The sequence below is a fragment of the Excalfactoria chinensis genome, chromosome 1 (genome assembly GCF_039878825.1).
Source record: "Excalfactoria chinensis isolate bCotChi1 chromosome 1, bCotChi1.hap2, whole genome shotgun sequence".
Taxonomy (NCBI): Eukaryota; Metazoa; Chordata; class Aves; order Galliformes; family Phasianidae; genus Excalfactoria; species Excalfactoria chinensis.
The window spans coordinates 73,272,656-73,295,828 of NC_092825.1; the positions used below are offsets into that span (position 1 = coordinate 73,272,656).

The following is a 23,173-nucleotide window of genomic DNA, read 5'->3' on the forward strand; positions in this document are numbered from 1 at the left end:
AGTTCCTTTGTTTGCTGTGTGTATAAAGGCACAAACCACAATTAAGCGTACAGCTGTACCACACGGGAATGGAAACTTCCATTGCCTAAACTGAGCGGCCCAGGACTTTTCCCAAACTGCTAGGAGTCAGAAAGAATTTCAGGCGACCAAGACGCACAAAAGCTAGCCAGAACAAAGGCAAAAACGTCACTGGTTACAATCGCTAAGCTTTTGTTTTCTTAATCCATAGCGGCGATTAAAGCTTTCCAGCTTCTGTAAAGCTTCAGCGCGCGAAACGGAAAAACGCACCTTCCACCTCTAAAGGTCGAACCGCCCTCATTGCCCGCCGCCACGCCGAGGCAGGAAAAGGCGGGCATCCGTGTCTCCCTGTGCGCCTATCAGCACTGGAGTCCGACGCTGAGCATGCGCGCAAAGGCGGAAGCCGCAAGGCCGCGGGGAAGACGGTTCGGGAGGTGAGCGGGAGAGCGGCGGCGTTCTGTCCTGCGGTGGTAGAGGGGGAGCGCGGTGCTTGGTGCCAGCGGGAGTCGGGGGGCCGTTGCCGTTTCCCACGCGGTCTTGGCAATCAACGGTGGAGGGCCTTTTCCGCCCGTTATCCGGTGGTGTCTTTCCCCCCGAGCGAAAGGCTGAGCTGGTTAAGGTCGGCTCTGGTCACAGAGTTGGGTTTTGGTCCCCGCTCTTTTGCCAGGATGCTGGGAGCATGCGGCATGCAGCGATACCAACAGGAAGCTTTAAAGAAGAACCGGGTGATGCTGGCCAGAGAGCTGGTTTTAAAAGAGTTGATGGAACACATGATAGAGAAGGACATCATCACCATTGAGATGGTGGAAATGATACAGGTATGCGTGTTAAATTTGACTGTACTTTTATTTCTGCCTAAGCTTAGTGTCACTCTTGGCACTGGCAGTATAGTAAAATTCATGTTGTATTTCTTACCTGTGTGTTTAGTGTCGTTGTGTTTGGACAATACATGCAGCAGGACGGGGCTTTTTTGCAGCTTGCAGGAGAACTGGAAGCTGCTTTTGGCCATATGGGTTTTGTCTGATTTCATAAATCGCTGCCTTGTATGCTGGCCTATAGCTATGGTAGGCTGCTTTTCAGGAGCCAGGAGGGTTTCTCATAGATCAGTGCCTGCCCCTCTTCTCCCCTTGTGAGAAGCTGTAGGCTGCCGTGAGGCCTCCCCTTGGCCTTCTTCTCTGAAGGCTAAACAAACCAAGGGACTCAGCCATTCCCCATACATCTTGCCCTCCAGACCCTTCACCATCTTTGCAGCCCTCCTTTGGATTTTCTAATACTATCATGTCCTTTTTATTTTGTGGCACATAGTGCTGGAGGTGAAGCCATGCAAAACAGAGTGGGAGAGTCTCTTCCCTTGCCCATCTGGCAGTGCTGGGCCTGATGCACCCCAGGATATGGTTGGTGTTCTGGCTGCCAGGGCACAACACTGACACAGATTCAACTTACCATCAGGCAGAACTTCCAGATGCTTTTCTGGAGGACTGTGCTCCAGCCTTTCATTCTGCAGTCTGTACATAGATCTGTGATTGCCTGTCCCAGTACTGAATCCAGCACTTGCTCTTCTTAAACTTCATGTGGTTAGTGATTGCCCAGCTTTCAAGTTTATTGAGATCTCTATAGGCAGAGAGGTAATTGGAAAAAGTTTTTGATTGGCTATAGTGTCATGGTTACACACTGAAAACTGCTCAGGCTGGAGCGATAGATCTTCAAAGAGAAAGCAAATTGTATAGGAAATGACTGGAGGTGTGCATCTTAAGGCAAATGTAAGCACTTGATACACTTATTTGTAAAGTAAGATTGAGGGTTCTGTCTAAAGAACAGATTCTGAAAAACAGATTCTGAAAAACAGAATGAGAATTTTTTTGGTTAATTCAAGTGCAGATGGCATGAACCTGACACTAACAAGTTTTTGAAAGGAATGAAAAATTAACTTTTTGATGATTTTTGACTGAGTGTGTGTCAAAAGATAACGTGATATGCCAAGTCATGACCGATACAGGCTTTCTTGTCTTAAGTATCTCCAATCCCTAGTGGAAGCGCTGACCTGCAGGTAGAGGGAGAGGAAAAAAAATAATAAATTTTCTCAAAGGTAGGTTAATACCAAATACAGTACTCTTTTAAAAAATACCACTGTATTGAACTGAGACTAAGAAGAGAGGAGTCTCAGGAGAGGATATATCCAAGTAAAAGAAGCTGCAGCAATACTTATTAATGGATAATCAACAAGAAGGAAATTATAGTGGAAAAATCAGGTAAATAGTACACTTTCTAAGCAAATGTGAGAGCTTAGCTGTGAATAGAAGTAGCAACCTGAGCAAAAGAGCAAAGTGTCTTAAACTACTGTTGTAGGATACAAAGTTGGAAATTACAGTAAAAACAGAAATGTGACAGGAACACGAGGAATGCATTCACAAATGAACCAGTTGTACTGTAAAATATGCATTGTACTAGAAATGAAGAAATGAAGGGAGAGTGCTTGCAGAATAATACTAATAATAATACAGTAGATGAAAAGTAACATTCATTAAAATAAAAGATCTTTTAAGTCAATAAGCATGTTTGCTTCTGTGCATTTGCAGTAGTCTTCCTCTCTCTGGCTCAAATGTGAGTAAAGGACTTAAGTGCACTGTTAAGTAGACTTCTTTAATGCTCTTCAGTATCTTTATCAGTCGCATAGACAGTGGGATTGAGTGTACCCTCAGCGAGTTTGTTGATGACACTGCTGAGTGGTGCAGTTGCTGCAACAGAAGGAAGAGATGCCATCCAGAGGGGCTTGGCCAAGCTTGAAAAGTGAGCCCATGTGAACTTAACGAGATTCAACAAGGCCAAGTACAAGGTATTGCATTTGAGTCAGGGAGATCTCTGATGTGTATACAGACTTGGAGAAGAACTCACTGAGAGCAGCCTTGCAGCAAAGGACTTAAGGGGATCTAGTGGACCAAAAGGCCAACTGTACCCTGGACTACATCAAAAGAGAGGTTATCAGCAGTGGGAGGGAGGTGATTATCCCCTTCTTCTCTACAGTCATGAGACCCCATCTGGAGTACTGCAACCAGGTCTGGAGACTTCAACACAAGAGAGATATGGACCTGTTGGAGTGGGTCCAGAGGATAAATCTTGGACTGAAGTGGCAATTCAAAAAAAAGTGAAATGAATTCCATGGAACCTGTAAAACCTATTTTCAGTACCTAATACTTTAGTATGTGATGTTTCAGTTTTCTTAACAGGGAAGGCTTTTACAAATTAGACCGTTCGTTTGCAAATGTCCTATGACTGTTTTATGGAAACAAAAATTTGATTTTTGGTTGTAACCTTTTCTAATATATCACTAGGTGTTCCTTCATGGGCATAAATGAAACATATATGTACATGGTACCTTTTTGGAATTCACTGTGGGAACTAAGTGTTTTCCATTACACTTTCCAAGGAGTTTGTGTGTTAATGCTTGAGTCTATTAATACATTGAGCAGTAGAGAAAATGGATTCTGGACTTTGTGTGTTTGGTTAGGGTAAATAGGTACTATTCAGACAGTAACTGGGAGTAATAGATTAGAGGGAAAAGGGTGTCTTACTGTCTTTGGTAATGTGTGAATTGCTGGCTTGCTTTGTTGCCATATACTCTTTCCCTTGAGCTGGTAAGAACAGAGGGATGGCAGTGATATCAACTGGGAAAAGCCATTAAATGTGATCTAGCACAGCTAAATATGGTGATGGAACATTTACATGAAAGAAAATGATAGGGTTGTTCTGAAGCTTAGCTGAAAATAAATTGTATTGGGGTAATAGAGTGTGGATTTTGTTATTTCTTTGTATCTAGGCCAAGTCTGGAAGCTTCAGCCAAAATGTGGAATTCCTTAATTTGTTGCCCAAGAGAGGCCCTAATGCCTTTTCAGCCTTCTGTGAAGCTCTACAAGAAACCAAACAGCAGCATCTGGCAGAAATGATCTTGAAGACAGAATCCAGCTTGAGACATGGGATTGCAAGGGTAAAATGTTTTTAAAAAATTAAATGCGGACTGCATTAGGGATTGGGTTTGGACACAGATACATGTTTTTCATATGCTTAGAAAACAAATTATTAGAAAGAAAAGGATGGCATTTAGTTGCAAGCTGAAACCTGTAGTAGCCTTAGGGTAAAAGAATAAAATGAATTTGTGTTGAAGAGAATTTTTACAGAGAAGAAGAGAATGGTTAAGGTTGGCAGGAGTCCTCTGGAGGTCATCTGGTCCAACACCTTTCTCAAACAGGGCCATTTGGGTTTCTCAAGACCACTTGGAAAAATGGTCCTTTTTCGTATTTCTAAGGATGGGGACTGCACAGCCTCTGTGGGAAACCTCTCCCAGCACTCAGTCACTCACACAGTTGCGTCCAGTTGTTCAGACAAAATCTCTTGTGTTCTAGTTTGTGTGCATTACCTCTTCTCATGTCTGGGTGTTATGGAGTTATCTCCAGGTCTCCTGGCCGAGAAAGGAGGACAGCAGGTACAAAGAGGGAAAGGAATAAGTTAAAAAAGAAACAGCAGCAATGATCTGAGGAGGGAAGTTAATTAACTAATTATATTAGTGGAAATACAAGTTAATTGGGATTGAAGCTAATAAACCAAATAAATGAGAGAGAGGGTGTCCAAAACCAAAAGCCCTACTCTAAAGCCAAAGACGAGAGGGCTAGGGAGCACACATTACTGAGACAAGCAGTAAAAGAGTAGTCTTGTGACTTGTAAGCAGTTTTATTTTACCCTCTGAACAGAAAATGGAATCAGAAAGTCCTCTGGGGTATGTAGTTCTTCTTCTCTTCTGAGAACCAGGTACCTGGAAAGGAACTGGAACATTAACTCTTTAACTCCCAGTGCTCTACATGGTGTTACGATGTGGAATACCAATAACAAAAATCATAAAACATGACATTGGGCATCACTGAAAGGAGCCTGTCTCCTTTCAGTGTTTGTGTTCGTTGGTAAGCTCCCCAAGTCTTCTGTATTCCAGGCTAAGCAGTCCCAGTTTTCTCAGCCTTTCCTCATATGAGAGGTGCTCAAGTACCTTAGTCATATTTTAATCCCTGTTTTAGGCTCTTTCCACTGTCACTCTCTTTTTCTGGGAAGCCCTGAATTGGACACAATCCAGGTGTGGCCTCAATGGACCTAAGAAGGGAAGGTTCACCTCATTTGATCTAATCTGCTGGCAAGGCTTATAACACAGCCCAAGATATCATTAGCCTTCTTTGCCACAAAGGCATATTGCAGACACATGTTCAATTTGGTACTTAGCAGGGTCCCTAAGACATTTTCTTTGAAACTGCTTTCCAGACAGTCAGCTCTCAGCAAATGAGATTATTCCTTCCCATGTGCAGTATTTTGCACTTCTTATTGAATTACATGATGTTTGTGGGCATTCCTACATCTAACACACTCCCACTGATGTATCATCAAGAATGTAAAGCTGCAATAATATGTATTTTTTCTAAAATCTTTTAGTGTTCTCTGAGTAGAATTCTACTCATTATCTGCAGTTGTTAACGTTAGATAGAAGGAAGAATTTAATAAAAATTTAGTATTTTCAGTGCATTGTAAAAGATGGGAAGCCTACTAAACATTTTATACTAAGGAAGAAAGACTTTAATGACATTTTTGAGCAGAAATGTTGCCTTATTAAAATGTGGAAAATATTAGTGTAAAATAACAACAAACAAAAACAAAAAAAAAACAACAAAAACAGCAACAACAACAAAAAAAAAGAATCTTGAAAGGAACCAGAAGGAGGAGTTATTGAATGAAATAAGTCTTGACAAAATTTAGGAGGATATGATACTTTAATGTAGGGTGTCCCAGCAAGGGGTTTGAGTGAAGGTAGAGATGAATAAATGAAGGAAGAAAACTGGCATTAGCAGGAAGGAAAATTGCTGTTGTCATATCATGAACTCTTTTGTTTGAATTTAAGCCATAGTATTGTGATTTATGTTAAATTGTATATAATATATAAAGAATATGCAAGGGTTGCTACAAAAATAATGCCTCCTATTTTATTATGATGTCCAACAATGACAAAGGCTGATGATGGTATGGCAGTAGAGTCCGAACCTTCCCAACAATATTCCATTACATTTTTTTTGCCATGTGACACATGGCAGCAGAGGAGCAGTCTGACAAAATGGCATGTTGACATGAAAATGCATATGAAGCATTGAGGAATGGAATTCCTCAGTGTGGAAAAAATGGCACCCATTGACATTCATCAACACTTGCTGAACGTTTTTGGAGACAAAACAGTACATGTGAGCACAGTGAGATGATTGGTGGTGCATTTCAGCAACAATGCAATCACAGCACTGTGAAACAGTGGATCAGGTCCACTGGTGCAGTAAGCACAAGAGCATGCTGGCTCTTATTATTGGTGAAAATGCATATCTAGTGATGGTGGCTGTGTTGAAAAACAGTACTTTGTAGCTGAGAATTTGTCAAGAAGTGTTTTTGTGCTCTTTGTATTTGTTGTATTTTCCATGGAAACAAATGGGAGGCACTACTTTTGGAGTGACTTACGTATCAAAAGTATGTCGTGTATTGTATGTAAATATCTGTGTTGTTGCACCATGATACCTACAGCTTTGTACTATAGAGGAAAAAAAATAGGTGTCTTTTGCCAATTTTTTTCCTTGATTTATTGCATGTCTTGTAGCTTGAACAGCGTTATGGATCAAATCTTCCACTTCCTGTGAGTGAATCGTGTAATTCAAAGAGACCGCGCTTGATTGGTGAGTCACACAATACATCATGAAAACTTGATTATCAACTGACTGGTTGCTTGCCTCTAGTTTCTTAATGCTCTGTTATTTCAATTTTAGAAATAAGTTTGATGCCACTTAGCTCATCGTAAGAACACAAACTTGAGAATGAACTGACTATTAGGATCAGATACAAGAGTCACAATTAATCTAGAAAATGACATTTAAGTAGCATAGTGGAAGAGCGAACCTAATTATTTTGCTTTATTTATTCATGTAGAGAAATCTCATTGTTTAAATAGAACGGATCAGCTGTAAACTTTTAGATATTCAAAAAATTTCTTCTTTGTTTAAGGTGTACAATGGAGTGCAAGTGAACTAGAACCAAGGAAATATACTAATAATTATCCAATAATTATAATAAATAAAATTATATAATATAATATCTACTAATATTATATAATAATACAATGTAATATAATAATATTATTATATAATAATATTATATAATATAATACATACTAATAATTATTTAACTGTTATTATTCCAACTTAGACTTTTTTCTTAACAAATGATATCAAGTATGAGGCATTATCTATGATATCAGCTGAAATGGATAGATGTATCTTCCATTGAATTCAGCAAATCAGCTTTACCTCAGCAAGCATTTGTGATATGGGTTAGGGGGCTGGTTGTTGGAATGAATCTCCTTATTAGTTTTCATGTTACCTCTGGTAATACCTGGACAGTATTCATTTACCTCATATTCATAACCACATCTTTAGTGTTGTGCTGCTTACTACTAGGAGCTCTGTCTGGTATTAAAGATCAAATGTATAGGTTCAAAAACCTTTTTTGGTTGTTGGTTTGTTGGTTGCTTTTTTTAGGTATAAAGGTTATAGGTTTTTTAGAGAGCATGTGTTTCTCCAGCTGGGAGAAATGCTCAAAACACCTAAAAAGGATTTCAAAAGAGACCATGAATGTTATCAACTCAGTTTCTGCAGGACAAGGGATTGAGCATCTCTTAATGCTAATTAATTGATTCTCATTCCCCTTGTCTGCCCCTGACCAGAAATAAAAGTTGTTCAGCAACAAACAACACAAAAAATATTTTTTTTTTGAGCATTGCACTTTACGGAAGTTAGAAATATCTAGTTTCATCACTAATGCACCAGTTGAGCATAAAAGGAGATCTGGAATTGTATGTAGTGAGAATGGAAATCTTTTATGAAAGGAAAAGTACTACTCTATTTGAATGCTTCTAGTAATAGTTCCACAGCATAACTGGCAAATGGATGATATTCTGTACAAAAAGGCAGAAAAGCACTCCTCTAATTTTCAATATACATTCTGTTTTTATACTCGGTAAAACTAAATTTGCTAGGCCTTAGGTCAATCTACAAAAAAGGCAGGAAATTAAAATCTGTTGCCAATTAGAAATATATTGGAAAGGGGTATTTTTTATATTTATGTTTTGATTGTATGTATGACGCCCTTGATCAAGAAAAACATTCAGACGTACGAGTTGTATAAGACATGAATATGCCTTAGACCACATACTTATGAATTTGCAAATAACTACCTTAATACAAAGGATTATATTTATATTTTTCTTTTGCACAAAACCAGTGGAACATTCTTTGGACAGTGGAGATGGTCCTTCGATTCCCCCAGTGAAGCATTGCACTCCAGAATTCTATCATGATCACCAGCACTTAGTAAGTAGATAATAGAGAAAATCTCCTTCAAAGGTGAAATATTTAAATATATCAACTGATAGACACTACCTACAACTGAGTAAAAGCAAATAATTCATTATGGGTGCATGTTAGTATTATGGCATTTATGCATGACTTTACAAGTAACTGCAATATTAGAACTATTTTTCAGCTCACAGGCACAATTCTGGCTCTTTTAATTGTCTGCCATATCAGAAAATGTCTCCTTAGGTGCAGAAATAAGATCAGGATTCTGTGCAGTAATGAGCAGAAGAACCTGAATTTCTAATCCTTTTATTATCTTCCAAAGTTATATAGATAGTCATAATTATTTTTCTGTTTGTTCCATTTGTAAAGCATAGGTTGTGGTGCTGTAGGCTTAAAGAAAATAAATAATTTTTTGTGATAGTTCAGTCATGTTAGTAGGATTACACTACAACTTAATTCTTCACAGTATCACAGTATCGTGCGAGTTGGAAGGGACCTTAGAGATCATCGAGTCCAACTCCCGGGTTTCGAGCCCCCTGTGTAGTGAAGCGGCACTTCTACCCCCTGCGCCACAGGGGGGATTCAAACCCCGGGCCACCGGTGTTGCAAGCAGCAATTCTACCACTGTGCCACCAGGGCACACATAAACTCTTAACTCATCTGTAACAGGCTCTGTGTTCAGTAAAACATTTTCCATGTGTTGGGTGTTGGTTTTTTTTGTAACTGTTGGGAGACCTAATTTGCCAACATCAGCATGAGTCTAGCTTAATTTCTTTTTATATCTGTGTCTTGTTACACAGCATTTGATATGCTTCTTCAATATTAAATTTCACTTCCAATTCATGGGGATGTTATTACCAATTTATTATTAGTTTGCTGTTGGTAGAGTGGAAGGGGCAAGGTAGTTTTGAAGACACACTTCTTAAATTAGTTTTTTTCCCTATTAACTTTTCTTGTCATCCTCATTACTTTGAAGATCAGTGATTTATTGATGACTGCTGCTACAGTTGCACTCATTCACAGGCTGTTTTATATCTCTTCTTGCTCCCAACCACAGTTAGGAAATGTAAGCTGAATTTTGCATAATGTTTTCCTAGGGCCTTTGGTGAGTATTACAAAAACTTGTTTGGCCCTACTGGGGTATGCGTGGAAGGAGAAAAGCATGAGCAAGAGCTAACTCACAATTTGAAATGCTGAATCTGTCTTCCTTATAGAACAGGAAATAAGGCAAGCTATTACAACATCCTGTTAATAGTGTTGTAGGATCATTAGTTGTGGAAGCTTGCAGAAACGGTTGCCTTTGAGACCTTTTGCAATATAAACATTTGCTGTAATAAAAAAAAAATTAAAAAAAAAACCAAAACTTATTTTACCTCTCCTGTTTTTGTGCCTTCTCAAGCTAGAAATCCTACATGTCATTAGTAATTAAATTGGTGTATGGGGACTGGTGTTATACACAGACTCAGTTATATCCTTGCGTAGTCTAAATATACCAATTTTGAATCTTCTCAGGCATACAAACTGACATCAGAGCCCCGAGGCTTAGCACTTATTCTCAGCAATATCCATTTCAATAGTGAAAAGGACTTGGAGTATCGTTCAGGTGGAGATGTGGACTGTGCTTCCCTAGAACTGCTTTTCAAGCATCTTGGATATCGAGTGACTGTCTTTCATGATCAAAGTGCAGAGGTAAGGGGAATCCTACTACTACTACATTTGAGCCAGTATGGCTGAGTTGTAGCTGTTATATGAGAATCTTGAGAGATGTGCTTTGGTTTAACTAAGTTTGAACAGAAAGATGGAAATGGTCACTTATAAATAGACAATGTGCCAGAGCTTACCAAAACAACGTGAAGAAGCTTGAAAAGCAAAGAACATATGACATAAAGTAGGGTCACGAAGGACCACAAGAGATACTAGTCTACACTGACCCCTCATAGTAGATGGGGTAAGATCTAAAACATACCTGGCATGTGTGTTAAAGCTGCAAATGAATAGGCTTCAGTTAATCCAGATAGCCTTTTAAAGTATTTTACTATTCTAAATGTTATTCTTTACAAATTTGACCTAGTTTTTGCAAATTTAAGTTTTCTTATCCTTTCACTGTTGGAGCAAATTTCACTCTTTCAGTCTGCTTTGCTAGAAAAGTGGCTGTGCTTTCCTTAAGAAAATTGATATTTATGACTGACTGAATTAAGGCATTCTTTTTTTCCCTAGGAATGCACTTGCTGCCTTTTCCAGCTTCATTTGCTCTTATTCCCTATAAATCACTGTGAAACCAAGTGGTATAAAACCTGCTAAAAAGTGTTTTATTCAAGAGGGCAACTTTCACTACATTATGATAAGGCTTTCAGTGTCTGAAGTATCAGTGTAAGCATCTGTTAATGTGCTTCAATATCCCAGCCAAACTCCAGTGTTAGTATAAAACCTCTGTAAAGCAGTAGTTGCTGTCTCCTTTGTTAAATCCACATATACCAACTCCAATATTTGTTGTGTCCCCCACCATTGATCAATATGGAAGAAGTCACAGAATCATATAGTCACCAAGGTTGGAAGAGACCTCTAAGACCATCAAGTCCAACTGTCCTCCTACTACCAATATTTCTGCACTAAACCATGTTCTGTAGTACAATACCTAAACACTTCCAGGTATGGTGGCTCCACCAGCTCCCTGGACAGCCCATTCCAGTGCCTGACTGCTCTTTCAGAGAAGAAATATTTCCTAATATCCAACCTGAACCTCCCTGGTGCAACTTGAGGCTGTTGCCACTCATCCAATAGCAAGTTTCAGGGGAGAAGATGCCAATTCCCACCTCCTCACATCCTCCTTTCAGGTAAAGAGCTGTAAGGTCTCCCCAAGTCTCCTACAGAGTAAACAATCCCAGTTTCCTCAGCCACTCATCAGAAGACTTGTGCTCCAGATCCCTCACCAGCTTCGTCGTCCTTCTCTGGATGTGTGCCTGGGCCTCAGTGTCTTTCTTGTAGTGAGGGGCCCAAAACTGAACACAGTCCTCAAGGTGCAACCACACCAGAGCTGGGTACAGGGGAACGATCACTTCCCTGTTCTTGCTGGCAGCACTGTTTCTGATAAAAGCCAGGATGCTATTGTCCTTCTTAGCTATCTGGGCACGCTGCTGGCCCATGATTAGCTGAGCATTGACCAACACCCCCAGACCCATTTCTCCCACACGATCTTCCAGCCATTCTGCCCCAAGCCTGTAACATTACTTGGGGTTGTTATGGTGAAAGTGCAGGATATGGCACTTGGTCTTGTTGAAATTCATCCCAATGGCCTCAGCCCAGCTATCCAGCCTGTCCAAATCACTCTGTAGGGCCTTCCTATCCCCAGTCAGAGCAACACTTCCTCCCAATTTAGTAACATCTGCAGACTTACTGAGGGTGCACTCAATCCCCTCATCTAGATCATCACTAAAGGCATTAGCAGGACCGATCCCAGTACTAACCTCTGAGAAGCACCACTCATAACCAGTCACCAGTTAGATTTAACTCCATTCACCACCTGGCCTGGCCATCCAGCCAGTTCTTCACCCAGCAGAGTGCACCTGTCCAAGCCATTGGTTGCCAGCTTCTCCAGCACAATACTGTAGGAGACAGCATCAAAAGCTTTGCTGAAGTCTATGCAGATGATGTCAGTAGCCTTTCCCTCACCCACCAGGCAGGTCACATTATCATAGGAGATCAGGTTGCAAGACTTGCCTTTTGTGAACCATGCTGGCTGGACCTGATTCTGAAATTGTCCTGCACGTGCCATGTGGTCTCACTCAAGATGATCTGGTCTATAACTTTACCTGGCACCAACATCAGTTTGACAGGTGTGTAGTTTTCTGGATCCTCTTTATGACCCTTCTTGTAGGTGGGAGTCACATTGGCAAGCCACCAATCCTCTGGGATCTTTCTGGTTGACCAGAAATGCTGATAGATGGTGGAAAGCGGCTTGGCAGTCTCAACTGCCAGCTCCATCTAGTCCCATGGGGTTGTGGCAGACCAGGTGGAGTAGCAGGTCTTCAAATGTTTCCACCTGAATTGAGGGGTTTTATACTGCTCCCCATCCCAGACTTCTTGGTTGGGGATAAAATTCCCCAAAACTAATCAGTCTGACTTTTAAAGACAGATGTAAAGAAGGTGTTGAGAACCTCAACTTTTTCCTAATTCTCATTGGTCATATTTGCTGCCGCATCCAGTAAAGGATGGAGATTGTCCTTAGCCCTCCTCTTACTGTTAACCTATTTGTAAAAAAAAAGTTTTTTGTTCTCTTTTAGTATAGAGGCCAGGTTAAATTCAAGCTGGGGTTTTGCATTTCTAACTTTCTCCCTGCACATCCTAACAGCTTCTTTGTACTCTTCCCTAAGCTGTCTGTCTCTTCTTCCAAAAGAGGTACTTTTTCACCTGGAGCCTCAAAAAAAGTTTCCTGTTCATCCACACCGATCTTCTTCCCCACCAGCTCATCTTAGGGCACAAGGGGCAGCCTGCTCCTGCAACTTTAAGACTTCTTTCTTGAGGGACGTCCAGCCTTTGTGGGCCCTTCAGGACTGAATCCCAAAGGACCCTCCCTAACAGTGTCCTGAGTAGTTCAAAGTCCACCTTCTTGAATTCCAAGGTAGCAGTTTGCTGGCTTCCTCCTGACTTCACCAAGAATAGAGAACTCTATCATTTCGTGGTCGCTCTGCCCAAGACAGCTCCCAACCTCCGCATCCCTCATCAGTCCTTTTTCTGTGAACAGTAGGTATTAGTGGGACTAAGTCCAAGTGATTCCTGCTAAACTGTTATATTCAAGACTGAATTATACATGAAAGAGTAAATACATTTTTCTCTATATTATGGAACTGGTATATTTTATTCTGCAAATGTATGTAGGGTTTATTCTGTAATAGGAAAAGCATAGCTTAGGAGAACCTAAGCCATTCTGTGATCAGTTTTTTTCCCTGCATATTAACCCATTTTTTCCATGTAACTCTGGGAAACATAAAATATTTTTTCTCTCTTACAGGAAATGGAGAGTGCATTGGAGAGATTCTCTAAGATGCCAGATCATCAGGATGTGGATTCCTGTATTGTAGCTTTACTTTCCCACGGTGTGGAGGGTGGGGTTTACGGCACTGATGGCAAACTCCTACAGGTATATTTACTGTGTCCTGATGTGTTGTAGGTTACATTTTGGAAAGTGAAAATGGAAAGAGGAAGAAAAAAAACAACAGAAGGGGATGGGGAGACTGAGGATTTACTCTTTTTAAACAAAAAGCAAAGATAAGAGCTCATGTAAAGAAAATGGCAGCGAGAGCTATAAGTCTGTAAGATAAGGAATTACATAGATATTTGTTAGATGAGAAGTTATTACTCCGTTCTCCCTTCATATACACATGCCGGGTAGAGCACATGACCTCAAACTAATAGGAGCCCGGAGTGGGGAGGTGGGAGAATGTTTGTCACATGGTGAGTTTGTAGATAAAGGGGAGAGAGTAGTGAGGTAATAACCAAAATATGAGGAAGCAAAGTGAGTCTAGGTTTGGATAACAGAGGTCTGCAGTAAAGAATATTTGGATTATTATTTTTTTTTCTTTTCTCAGTTGCAGGAGGCTTTCAGGCTCTTTGATAATGCAAACTGCCCCAATCTCCAGAATAAGCCCAAAATGTTCTTTATTCAGGCCTGCCGGGGAGGTAAGTGCCTAAATACTAAAAGCCGTGATTTGTCATCCCATTAAGGCTCATTTTACACATGTGCACACCCTCACATTCAACTTGCTGTCAACTCTCCTCTTTGCTTCTCTCAGGTGTAAGTGGGATCCATATTCACCTCCCTCTGCCCTGCTGCTGCCACTGCATCTGTTGCTCTGTAAGTGTCTTCTGCTCTGCATGAAGTGTGTGCATTGACTTGCAGACCACAGAGCGCCTCAGAGACATAAAGCTCTATATATTCATATATATTATATATGAATTATTATATATGAGTTATTAATATATGAGTTATACAACTCATATATTAAGACTTCCTCTTGTTATTCCTACAATAGGGGAAAGGGGCTTATAGTGTATCAAATTACAGCACAGCATGAAGCAGTACACTAGCATTTGAACCTTGCCTGAGTCTGTGTCTCTCCCTTGATCCTGGATGTGTTGTTTCTTCTGATGTTGTCTCTTGAGCTATCAGAGAGTTAGCTGCTGTTTGTTTTCTTTTTCTTTAATCAGCCTCCTATTTTCAACCTTTCTCACATGCAACTGTCAGACTTTTAATTCTTATAAACTTGTTATTTTTCCAATCTATGTGTTCCCATAGCTTTCTTCTTAATTCTGATATTCATTTTTCCTCCTATTGTAACTAAATATGTCTAGAACAACCTGTCCTTCAGATATGCAAATAACCAAATTTCTTCCTTCATGTGGACTTTCGTAGATAACTGTGAAACTAGGATTTCTCCAAAGAGAAGTTTTGTCTTGGATAGCTTTTGTTTTGTTTTGTTTTGTTTTTTGTTTTGTTTTGTTTTGTTTTTTGTTTTGTTTTGTTTTGTGATAGAGAAGCTCTGTTTTCTAGCATGTATTCTTTTTCCTCTAACTTTTCTTTTGTTTCTTACATTTGTTTCCTCTTTTTTCCCCGTTTTTAGCTCGTTTACAGTTTATCCTATAATCAAGAGCATGTTTCATTCACCAGTTACCTACTCATGTTTAATCCTAATGCAGCAAAGAATGTAAAGTCTACATAAAGTATTGTGGGTGTCACAAATATTTGATTCATTAAGCGTTTGGGAATACTGTAATGTGCATCTTTACCAGTATGAATGTAATGTGATTATATTCCTTATGTTATTGAACCTTAAAATATTCTTCAACTAACATGAATGTGTAGACTAGTGAGAGCATGAAAATGAGCTTAATAAGCCAGAACTGACTGCTGACCTAATTAGGTAATAAGGTTTATCTGACTGTAATGCGTCTGTTCAAGTTAACATCCATGCTTGTCATGCTCTTTCCATAAGGGTTTTAGGAGGGAAAGAGTGATAAGCTTGCTATGCAGGATGCTGTAGAAATGGGATATTACAATAGGTGAAGGATTGATACTTGAACAACTTGAAGGAAAAAAGAAGTCTTCCTTTAACTAAATATGCATTTTTAACCTGGTTTTCATAAAGCTACATTAGTAATTGAAGGGAATGCAAGTTATGAATCAACTGAGCAGTCAACAAAAACGTGAATCTTTTCCTACTGGTGTTCAAAGATTAGCCAATGCTGCTTTTTAAAAATATGTATATTTAAACAGCTGTATGTGTGGCGTAGACAACTTTAGATTAGATTAGATCAGTGGCTCTGTGTATCCATGCAAGTTAGCTGGAACCAGCTGAAGCTAAGTGAGAAGGGCATGGGTTACTCTTTCTCCCTAAGTTTATGTAATAAGCCTTGTTTTCTCTCTATTATTGACATGCTTTAAATTTGTAAATCTTTAGATATGGAGAATGTATATGGTCTACTTTATTTCCAAAAGACCTTTGGCATGTGTCTGCTAAAGAATTGAAGTAGTCCACTTAAAGTCAAAGATCGAAAGCCTATGGTGACAGAAAGCAGTGGGAAAAGACAGCTTGTCAGATTTCACTGTGACATAAATTGGGGCTTTAAAGCCATTTAGCATTTGTGTTTCATATAGGAGTTGACTCAGCAAAGTGAAGAACTGCTGTAAATACTGATAAATGGGCAGTTTACAGTTATTTAAATCCATCGAGAAGAGGAGGTCTAGGAGCTTCAGAGAAATTCTAATGATGTGGATGTGTGGATGGCAGTTATTGATGATACAAATTAGAGCTTGATATGGAAAGTAATACCTTGACAGGGTTAATGCCTTAGATTTTTAGTTACATTGTTGACAGGAATGGTGTTTGAAGACAAATGCATGAGGAAGACATATAATTCTGAATCGTTAATCAGAAAAGCTTTGACTTTATATGCTATGATAGTATGAATAATATACCTTGACTATAAAATTACATGCATCTTATCTGAAGTAACATGCACTGTAAACAGTAGTCTAAAGTTTTAACATGACAGATACTAGAAGGGTTTGGAGAAGTGTGATAAAAGGCAGGAGGGGAAAAAGCATGGTTAAAAATAGACAAACAATCCATTCCTACCTTTAAGAGAGGAGGAAGGAACATAATTAATTAAACATCATTAAATTTCAACTATGGTATGGAACCATAGGATAATGTAAACTGTTAGACAACCACACTCCTCCCATTATTGCTTTCATTTCTGAGGAGACGAACCCATCTTGTTGCCTTATGAACTGTCATTCTCGTGTTCATAGTTACAGTATGCAACCAATGCTGCTGCCCATTTCAGGAATAGAAATCCAAGTACATTTCTTAGGCACAACACAGCAACAGAGACCTACTGTCATCATAACAGGAAGGACACTGAAGTGAATACTTAGGCTTCCTAAAACTAGAATCTGGTCCATGCTGCTAGGAAGTAGAACAGTAGATTTTTGTCGTACAGTACAAGACTAAAAGGGCAGAATTATGTAGAAAGCCTGTAAAATATAGTTTTATTTTATTGCAACATAGCTGGACTGTTAGTGTTACTGCTACTCTTGTTAGTGTAGATTATGATGGAAAATCTGTGTCATTTAAACAACAAATTGAAGCTATCCAGAATCATCGTAGTACATACTATTGATTCCTGGAAAGGATGTTGAGTATTCTCCAGGTTTTAAACTAGATCTCCATGTACTATAGATCTCTTTCTCTAGTGTTTGGAGTGAAAATATTTTTGATCGAATGATTTTGATCGAAGTACGTGATGCTATATATATATATGTATATTCTGATAGTCAGAATTTTGAAGGTGAGGTATATGGTTGGTATTTTCTTGGAGTTAGCATAACTCCAAGAACACCATAACACCATAGCAACTAAAATTATAGTTCCTAATCAGCATGTAGACTAGCTGTCACGTTATGCTGAGCAGGTTCAGCGATTGCTGGTATTTATATTAGTTTGTGCAGAAAAAACTTTCAGATGAGTTTTTGAAAAGGCTGAAAAAGCTAACAGCTTATGCAGAAACTGTCATCTTGACAACAATTGTGGCATTGCTGACTGGAGTGCAAAAGTGAGGAAAACAGTAATTCAGTTTTTTTTTCCTCCCTCTCTTATTTATTGCTGCAATATCCACCAGATGAGACAGACCGTGGAGTGGATCAAAGAGATGGCAAAGAACGGTCAGATTCCCCGGGCTGTGAGGAAAGTGATGCAAACAAGGAAGAAAATCTCAAGCTGCGTTTGCCTACACGCTCCGATATGATCTGTGGATATGCATGTTTGAAAGGTACTGGAATGAAGCACTAATTCTTAGGGTCTTAAGAGTCTATCTTCCCCAGGAACTTTATCATGCATACTCTTTCTTCTCAGGCACTGCAGCCATGCGCAACACTAAGCGTGGATCCTGGTATATCGAGGCACTCACCACTGTGTTTGCAGAGGACTCCCGAGACACTCACGTGGCTGACATGTTGGTGAAGGTCAGCTGTAATGTCTTTCACACACTTGCCTGGTTTCTGAAGAGCTTTCAATTTCTTTAAGTTTCTAGGGTTGATATACTCTCTAAGCTAATGTTGCCCTATTCATAGCAAAATTATTACTTCTTTCCTTATTTAGATAGATAATTATATACAGTTCCACAGTAATTTAATAGAAGTAAAAAATGCTAGGTTCCTTTGGCTTCTTCCATTGCACTTGTGTTGGCCATGTTGTGAATCTAGGAGATTAATCTAACTTGCCAAGAATCACTTTTCTAGTATAGAAATAGTTTATTTTCTAAGGTGGATTTGGCCTGACCTGCCACAGCACGTAACAGCACAAACATTTGTACTCACATATGGGGAAGATTAAGGAAATGAGAGTGAAGACTGCAGTGTGCACACAGTAATTAGAGCTGCACCTTAGTTCTTTATCCCCCCCTGTAGTTTAGAAAGGCAGCATGCTGGCAACTAATTAATAAGATAAACAATAATTTTTAAGTAAGAAAAGCAATGTCGCTTTGTCTTCTTAACCCTTTCATTTTACTTCTTTAATCTTATGTTTAGGTGAACAGGCAAATCAAGCAACGAGAAGGTTATGCCCCAGGCACAGAATTCCATCGCTGCAAGGAGATGTCAGAATATTGTAGTACACTCTGTCGGGACCTTTACCTGTTTCCCGGCTACGTGCCAGGAAAATAACCCTACCAGCCCCACTGGAAGAGAGATACTGCCAAAGCTGAACTGAGTATGGATGTGTACATTTCTGTTCTCACAGGTGTGACTTCAGATGCCAAGCAAGGAATGCTCTTTTATGTTTAGCCAGTCCAGTTCTTGATGTATTTTACTAAAATAACGTGGCAGCTCTTTGTAATCTGATTCAGTTCAGGGTTTAAAATACCAGTATCCTGATTTATTCCATATGTATGGATGTTGGTGAAAAAAGAAGCACTGGGAAAAAGTGCCAATATCGTTTGGGAGGAGGCATAAGGACATTTCTTAGAAAAGTGAAAAGAGAAATAGGCTATCCATACAAATTTTGGAATAGATGAGCCTTTCTGAGAGGAAAATAATTCATAAAATGCTCCTTATTTTATACTTCTGTTTTTTTTTTTAAGCACTTCCTGCCCAGTTCTTCTTGCATAACAGACAGATCCTATGTACACTGAAGGAGAATCCTACTCTCTAAAATGGGATACTGTTTTAAGTAGTTGACATTTACTGTCCACCTTGATCACTTAAGGTCCATTTTTGCACTTTTTTTTTCTATAGCCAAGTTATCAAGAGAACTGCAAGACATCCCGGGTTTTTTGAAAAACAAATGGAAACTCAGTGTTTTTCACACAGATTGGTGCTCCTGAAACGGTTTTGAATCAGGAAATTCTAGATTGGCCCCCCTTAGTCTAGGAGTGAACAACTGTATAGAATATTACTTCTGGTATTTTGTTTGCTGTAGTATCTGTGCATCACAACAGGCATGGTATTCAGACACTTTACCAGCTTCTCAAGAGTCTGTAAACTGGACTCTATAACTGAATCCCTGAAATCCTGCAACCCTGTAGAGCAGGCTCCTATATCTTCTGTTTAATGAAAATATTTAAGGCAGCTCTTTATAGTCCAAGCATGCTGCTTGGATTGTTTTTCACTGGCAGTCTGTTTCTCTTTCATTCCAAAGGGAAGAATTTCACATTATTACTCTGATATGTGGTGAGTTTTCTTTCTTCAGCCATGATCACTTAAAGCTGTCTGTTTAGCAAATATTGTTTGCCAGATGTCATTTTGACTGGTCAATCAGTAATGTGACATAATCCATCACTTCGTTTGGAAATTTCACCTGCATTTTCTTCATACTTGCCTCTTCCAATTTGCAGTTACTCCCATGTGATGTGGTGCAGGGAGATGGACATTATTCTCTTCTGTGCTAGCCTAAGTTCTGATATACTAGGTCTGTATACTGGAATTCCTGTCCTCTTCATTCTACAGCAATAAGGTGGCATAGTACTCTTAATGTGTAAGTGCGTTTGTTTTTTATCTTTCTTCCAGGATAGAATTATGAATAGGAAGCACAAAGGGATGTGGAGGGAGGCTGGAAAATTAGGTATGTGCTTTTCTATTGTTCCAAACAGGAAAATTAAAGCTGTGTTTTCTCCAGCTGACAAAGATGCAGCATTAAAATACATCTTGCACTTATCTAACACACAGCATGTGATAAATAAAACAAAACAACAAAAAAAAAATCCTGCCAATTGTTGCCTTACTCTGAAGAAACCACTGTAGGGGTTGTTGTACCTCCCTGGAGTACAAACACTTCCTTCCCTAGTGCTCCATCTTTGAAATGGTGCAATATTTTACAGATGTGTAGATTGATGAAGTAGTCTGCTCTGCAAGCCTAGATTTCAGTAGGATTGCATCAACTTGCATTTTCACTGCCACTTTGGTATTTACTTTTTATATACTTGTATTTTACTGCCTGGAGGTGTCAAAATAAAGAATTATTGTTTGCTTAATCTGTGCAGTATCATCCATTTGGAGGATTATGACATCTGTGTAGAAACAGAACTTCTGTGAGGAGAATTTTGTATAATTTCTGAAGGTAATACCTTCCAGGGGCACTTTGGAACTCTTGGGCAGAATCCTGCTGCTTGCTAACTAGAACCAGTATGGGTTGCTTGTGGGGAGAAGGACCCAGAAAGGAGATGAAGATACAGCAAGGAAAGATGTTGAATGTAGGGGAATATCAGAGAATCAGATTGGTACATGGAAACTATTACCAGACACCTTGATCTGCTGTGTCCAAGACAGGTTACTGCAAACAGCTGTGCAGCTGGCCCACCTTTAGAAATCAGCAATGAGATATCACTTCTGGGAGTTGAGATCTAGGTAATGTACCTATGTGATGCAGGGTGGAAGCCAGTGAGTGTGTGAAGTAAGAAAAGTTCTGTTCTCACAGCTGCGACATCTCTCTTCACAAATAAAGTATACTCATTTTTCAATAGTACCTAATGCTGGTACAGGAATTCTGCAGTAGCAGGAAACTTTTACTAGTAAGAGAAAAGATGTTTGTATTTTAAATAAGTAAATTTAAGCTACTGACATAGTTTAATTAATGCCTTTAATGGTGGGAATAGCAAGAAAGTTCATATGATTCATATTTGGCTCAAAACCAAAAGAATAAGGTCAGAAGTGTTTTTTGTTTTGTTTAAAGAGGAGTGAAAACCATGAATGGGATATTCACAATATGTAGTTACAAATCTGAGTTACACAACAATCATTTTAATTAGTGGAGCAACTCACTATAGGAATATGGTTGTAGTAATTGTGAAGTGCTTTTGTTTTCATTTGCTGTTATAAAAAGTGATAGGTATTCAAAGGGTCTGACTGTAAAAATAGTTACTGATCTCTTCTTCAAATTCAGGATGTACACTAAATTACTAAATTGAAATACAAGCAAAGAAAATACTGTCATGTAATAGATGACCTTCATTACGGTGTGATGATGTCCTTAGAGTATACGTACAGAAAATGCCCTTCTTTTGAAGGAAAAGAATGAAGTTACAGGATTAGTCTTGGAGGAGGTAGCTTTCACTAGGAACAAATACTTTTTGCTTGCATGCCTCTTCTAGATTCACAATGACATTTGAAGATTTGAAGATTCCACCTTAAGTGGAAAGGTTTTGGCAGCTGGGTAGGAGAGGTGGCCTCTGTGAGCATTAAATTTTAAAATGAAAATGGAGATTTTTAGTAGTTGAAATGATGATAGTAAATGCTGGTAATGTCAGTGAATGAGGATTCTTGGAGGTAGGAATACTGGGGGGAAGATGGTTTATATGTGGTGAGATCATAGTCCAGAAATCAGCAATAATTTGTATACTTGAAGTCATTATGTTAAATGTTAAGGACATTATGTAATCATGTAAGGAATAGTCTTCGAAGTACTGCTGGGAGAAGTTGCCATCTCAGGTGATGACGCTTCTCAAAGTTTCCTCTGAAGTAAGTTATAGAATAATTTTGCTCGAGTTGCAGGAAGTTTTTATTCTTTCTAACTCTGGTCATTTTCTATTTCCATCTTCTTTCTTCCAAAGTCTCTCTCTGTCATCAGCCCCCATTCTTTCTATGGTCCCACTTTAGATCCCTTCTAAATGCGGAGAAGGGTGATACTGCCTGAGAAAGGAAAGGGAAACCTTACCTCCTGTTAATTTACTAAGCTGTCCCAGTGCCAGGGCAGCGGGGAGATATTAAAGCAGGGAAGCGCCTGCCATTTCCAAGCACAGATTGAACAGGAGGGGGCAGGGAGTCTCTGGTTACACTCTCCCTTCTCTGTCTTTCCCTCACCGGTAACCTTTTCTCCCAGGGTGCACTGTGGGATTTTAGCTGAAGCCTTGTGTCTGCTTCACTCCATGATTTTGCAGTGGAGAGCAGAAGGGAAGACGTTGCCCTGAACGCCCCTTGCTCCGCAAAGGTTGTCTCTGGGGATATGACTAGAGAGGCCTCTCCAACAAAAGTGTTGCGATACCAACAAACTCTGGTGAGTACAATACCTGCAGAAGGACAGAGTATTCCCTACACTATAATTTGTTCTCTTCTGAAGGGGTAAACTCTTTTCTTACCTACAAATATCCTTCCCTGCTTGTATTAGGAAGAATCTGGAAGTTCTGCATAAGCGCGTGCCCCAGAACTGCCTTCCTCCAAGACAGAATGAGGCCATTTTCTCTCTTTATCATTAAGAAAATGGGAATCATCTTTAATCCCCATGAACAAAAAAAAATATGTGACTGAATTCACTAGATCAGGAAAAAATGTGCTAGAAAGAGTCAGGGATGAGTTTGTAGGGACATCTGATCTGCAAAGCTCCATGGAAATGCAGTTGCTTGTTGTGAATTAGTTTCCTTTTCTCAGACAAACTTTTCACTACCCGTTGTTACAGCTTTCAGAAGAGACGATTAGAATTCTGCCCTGCTGAATGTTAATGCATGCTATAAGAGTATGCTCTTATTTGCATCTTCTAGGCATGTCTTAGTGGGGTTTTGCACTGCTTTGTTTCAAGAATATTTACTTGGAGAGGTTTGCTTCACTTCCTGATTTGAGTATGTCAACGTTGAGAACTAAGATTCATTTAATCTCCCCATGATTCCTCAGGCTTCTCTGAATAAGCTGAGGGAGTAGTTTGTACTGCATCTAAGAAACCACTTCATCTGGTATTTGAAATAAGAATTTGCATCAA

The 23,173-nt window shown here is 39.4% G+C and overlaps 2 protein-coding genes across 12 annotated transcripts in view; one reads left to right on the forward strand and one right to left on the reverse strand.

Moving 5' to 3' along the window:
* The window catches only part of LOC140247655 (rap1 GTPase-activating protein 1-like), a 59,159-nt gene extending 58,728 nt beyond the window's left edge, over positions 1 to 431 (reverse strand). For 3 of the 10 annotated variants that reach the window (XM_072327568.1, XM_072327559.1, XM_072327524.1), the window contains exon 1: positions 289 to 373. Coding sequence is in view for 7 of the 10 variants with exons in the window: in XM_072327459.1 (XP_072183560.1) it covers positions 289 to 356 (68 nt within the window). In the remaining 3 variants the exon portion in view is untranslated. Of the gene's footprint in view, positions 1 to 288 lie in introns of all 10 variants that reach the window. The other 7 variants (XM_072327459.1, XM_072327515.1, XM_072327470.1 and 4 more) reach the window with 5 other exon arrangements.
* Positions 367 to 22,340, forward strand: CASP2 (caspase 2). Of its 2 annotated transcripts, XR_011902749.1 has the most exons (13): positions 367 to 452; positions 686 to 836; positions 3,833 to 4,000; positions 6,683 to 6,758; positions 8,359 to 8,447; positions 9,948 to 10,124; positions 13,444 to 13,572; positions 14,021 to 14,111; positions 17,613 to 17,762; positions 17,846 to 17,955; positions 18,520 to 18,700; positions 19,996 to 20,050; positions 22,304 to 22,340. XR_011902749.1 is itself a non-coding variant. In XM_072327591.1 (11 exons), the coding sequence occupies exons 1-11, from the start codon at positions 403 to 405 to the stop codon at positions 18,652 to 18,654; spliced, it is 1,326 nt and encodes a 441-aa protein (XP_072183692.1). In that variant the 5' UTR covers positions 367 to 402; the 3' UTR covers positions 18,655 to 20,457. The 2 variants fall into 2 exon arrangements, 1 of the variants encoding a protein (XP_072183692.1); XM_072327591.1 differs by lacking the exon at positions 22,304 to 22,340 and having other exon boundaries at positions 18,520 to 20,457.
* Positions 22,341 to 23,173: the final 833 nt, after the last annotated feature.

Coding starts and splice junctions, on each gene's coding strand:
- CASP2 (XM_072327591.1), top strand. CDS start 403: ATGCGCGCAAAGGCGGAAGCCGCAAGGCCGCGGGGAAGACGGTTCGGG. Junction 453..685: donor CGGGGAAGACGGTTCGGGAG/GTGAGCGGGAGA, acceptor CTCTTTTGCCAG/GATGCTGGGAGCATGCGGCA. Junction 8,448..9,947: donor ATCATGATCACCAGCACTTA/GTAAGTAGATAA, acceptor GAATCTTCTCAG/GCATACAAACTGACATCAGA.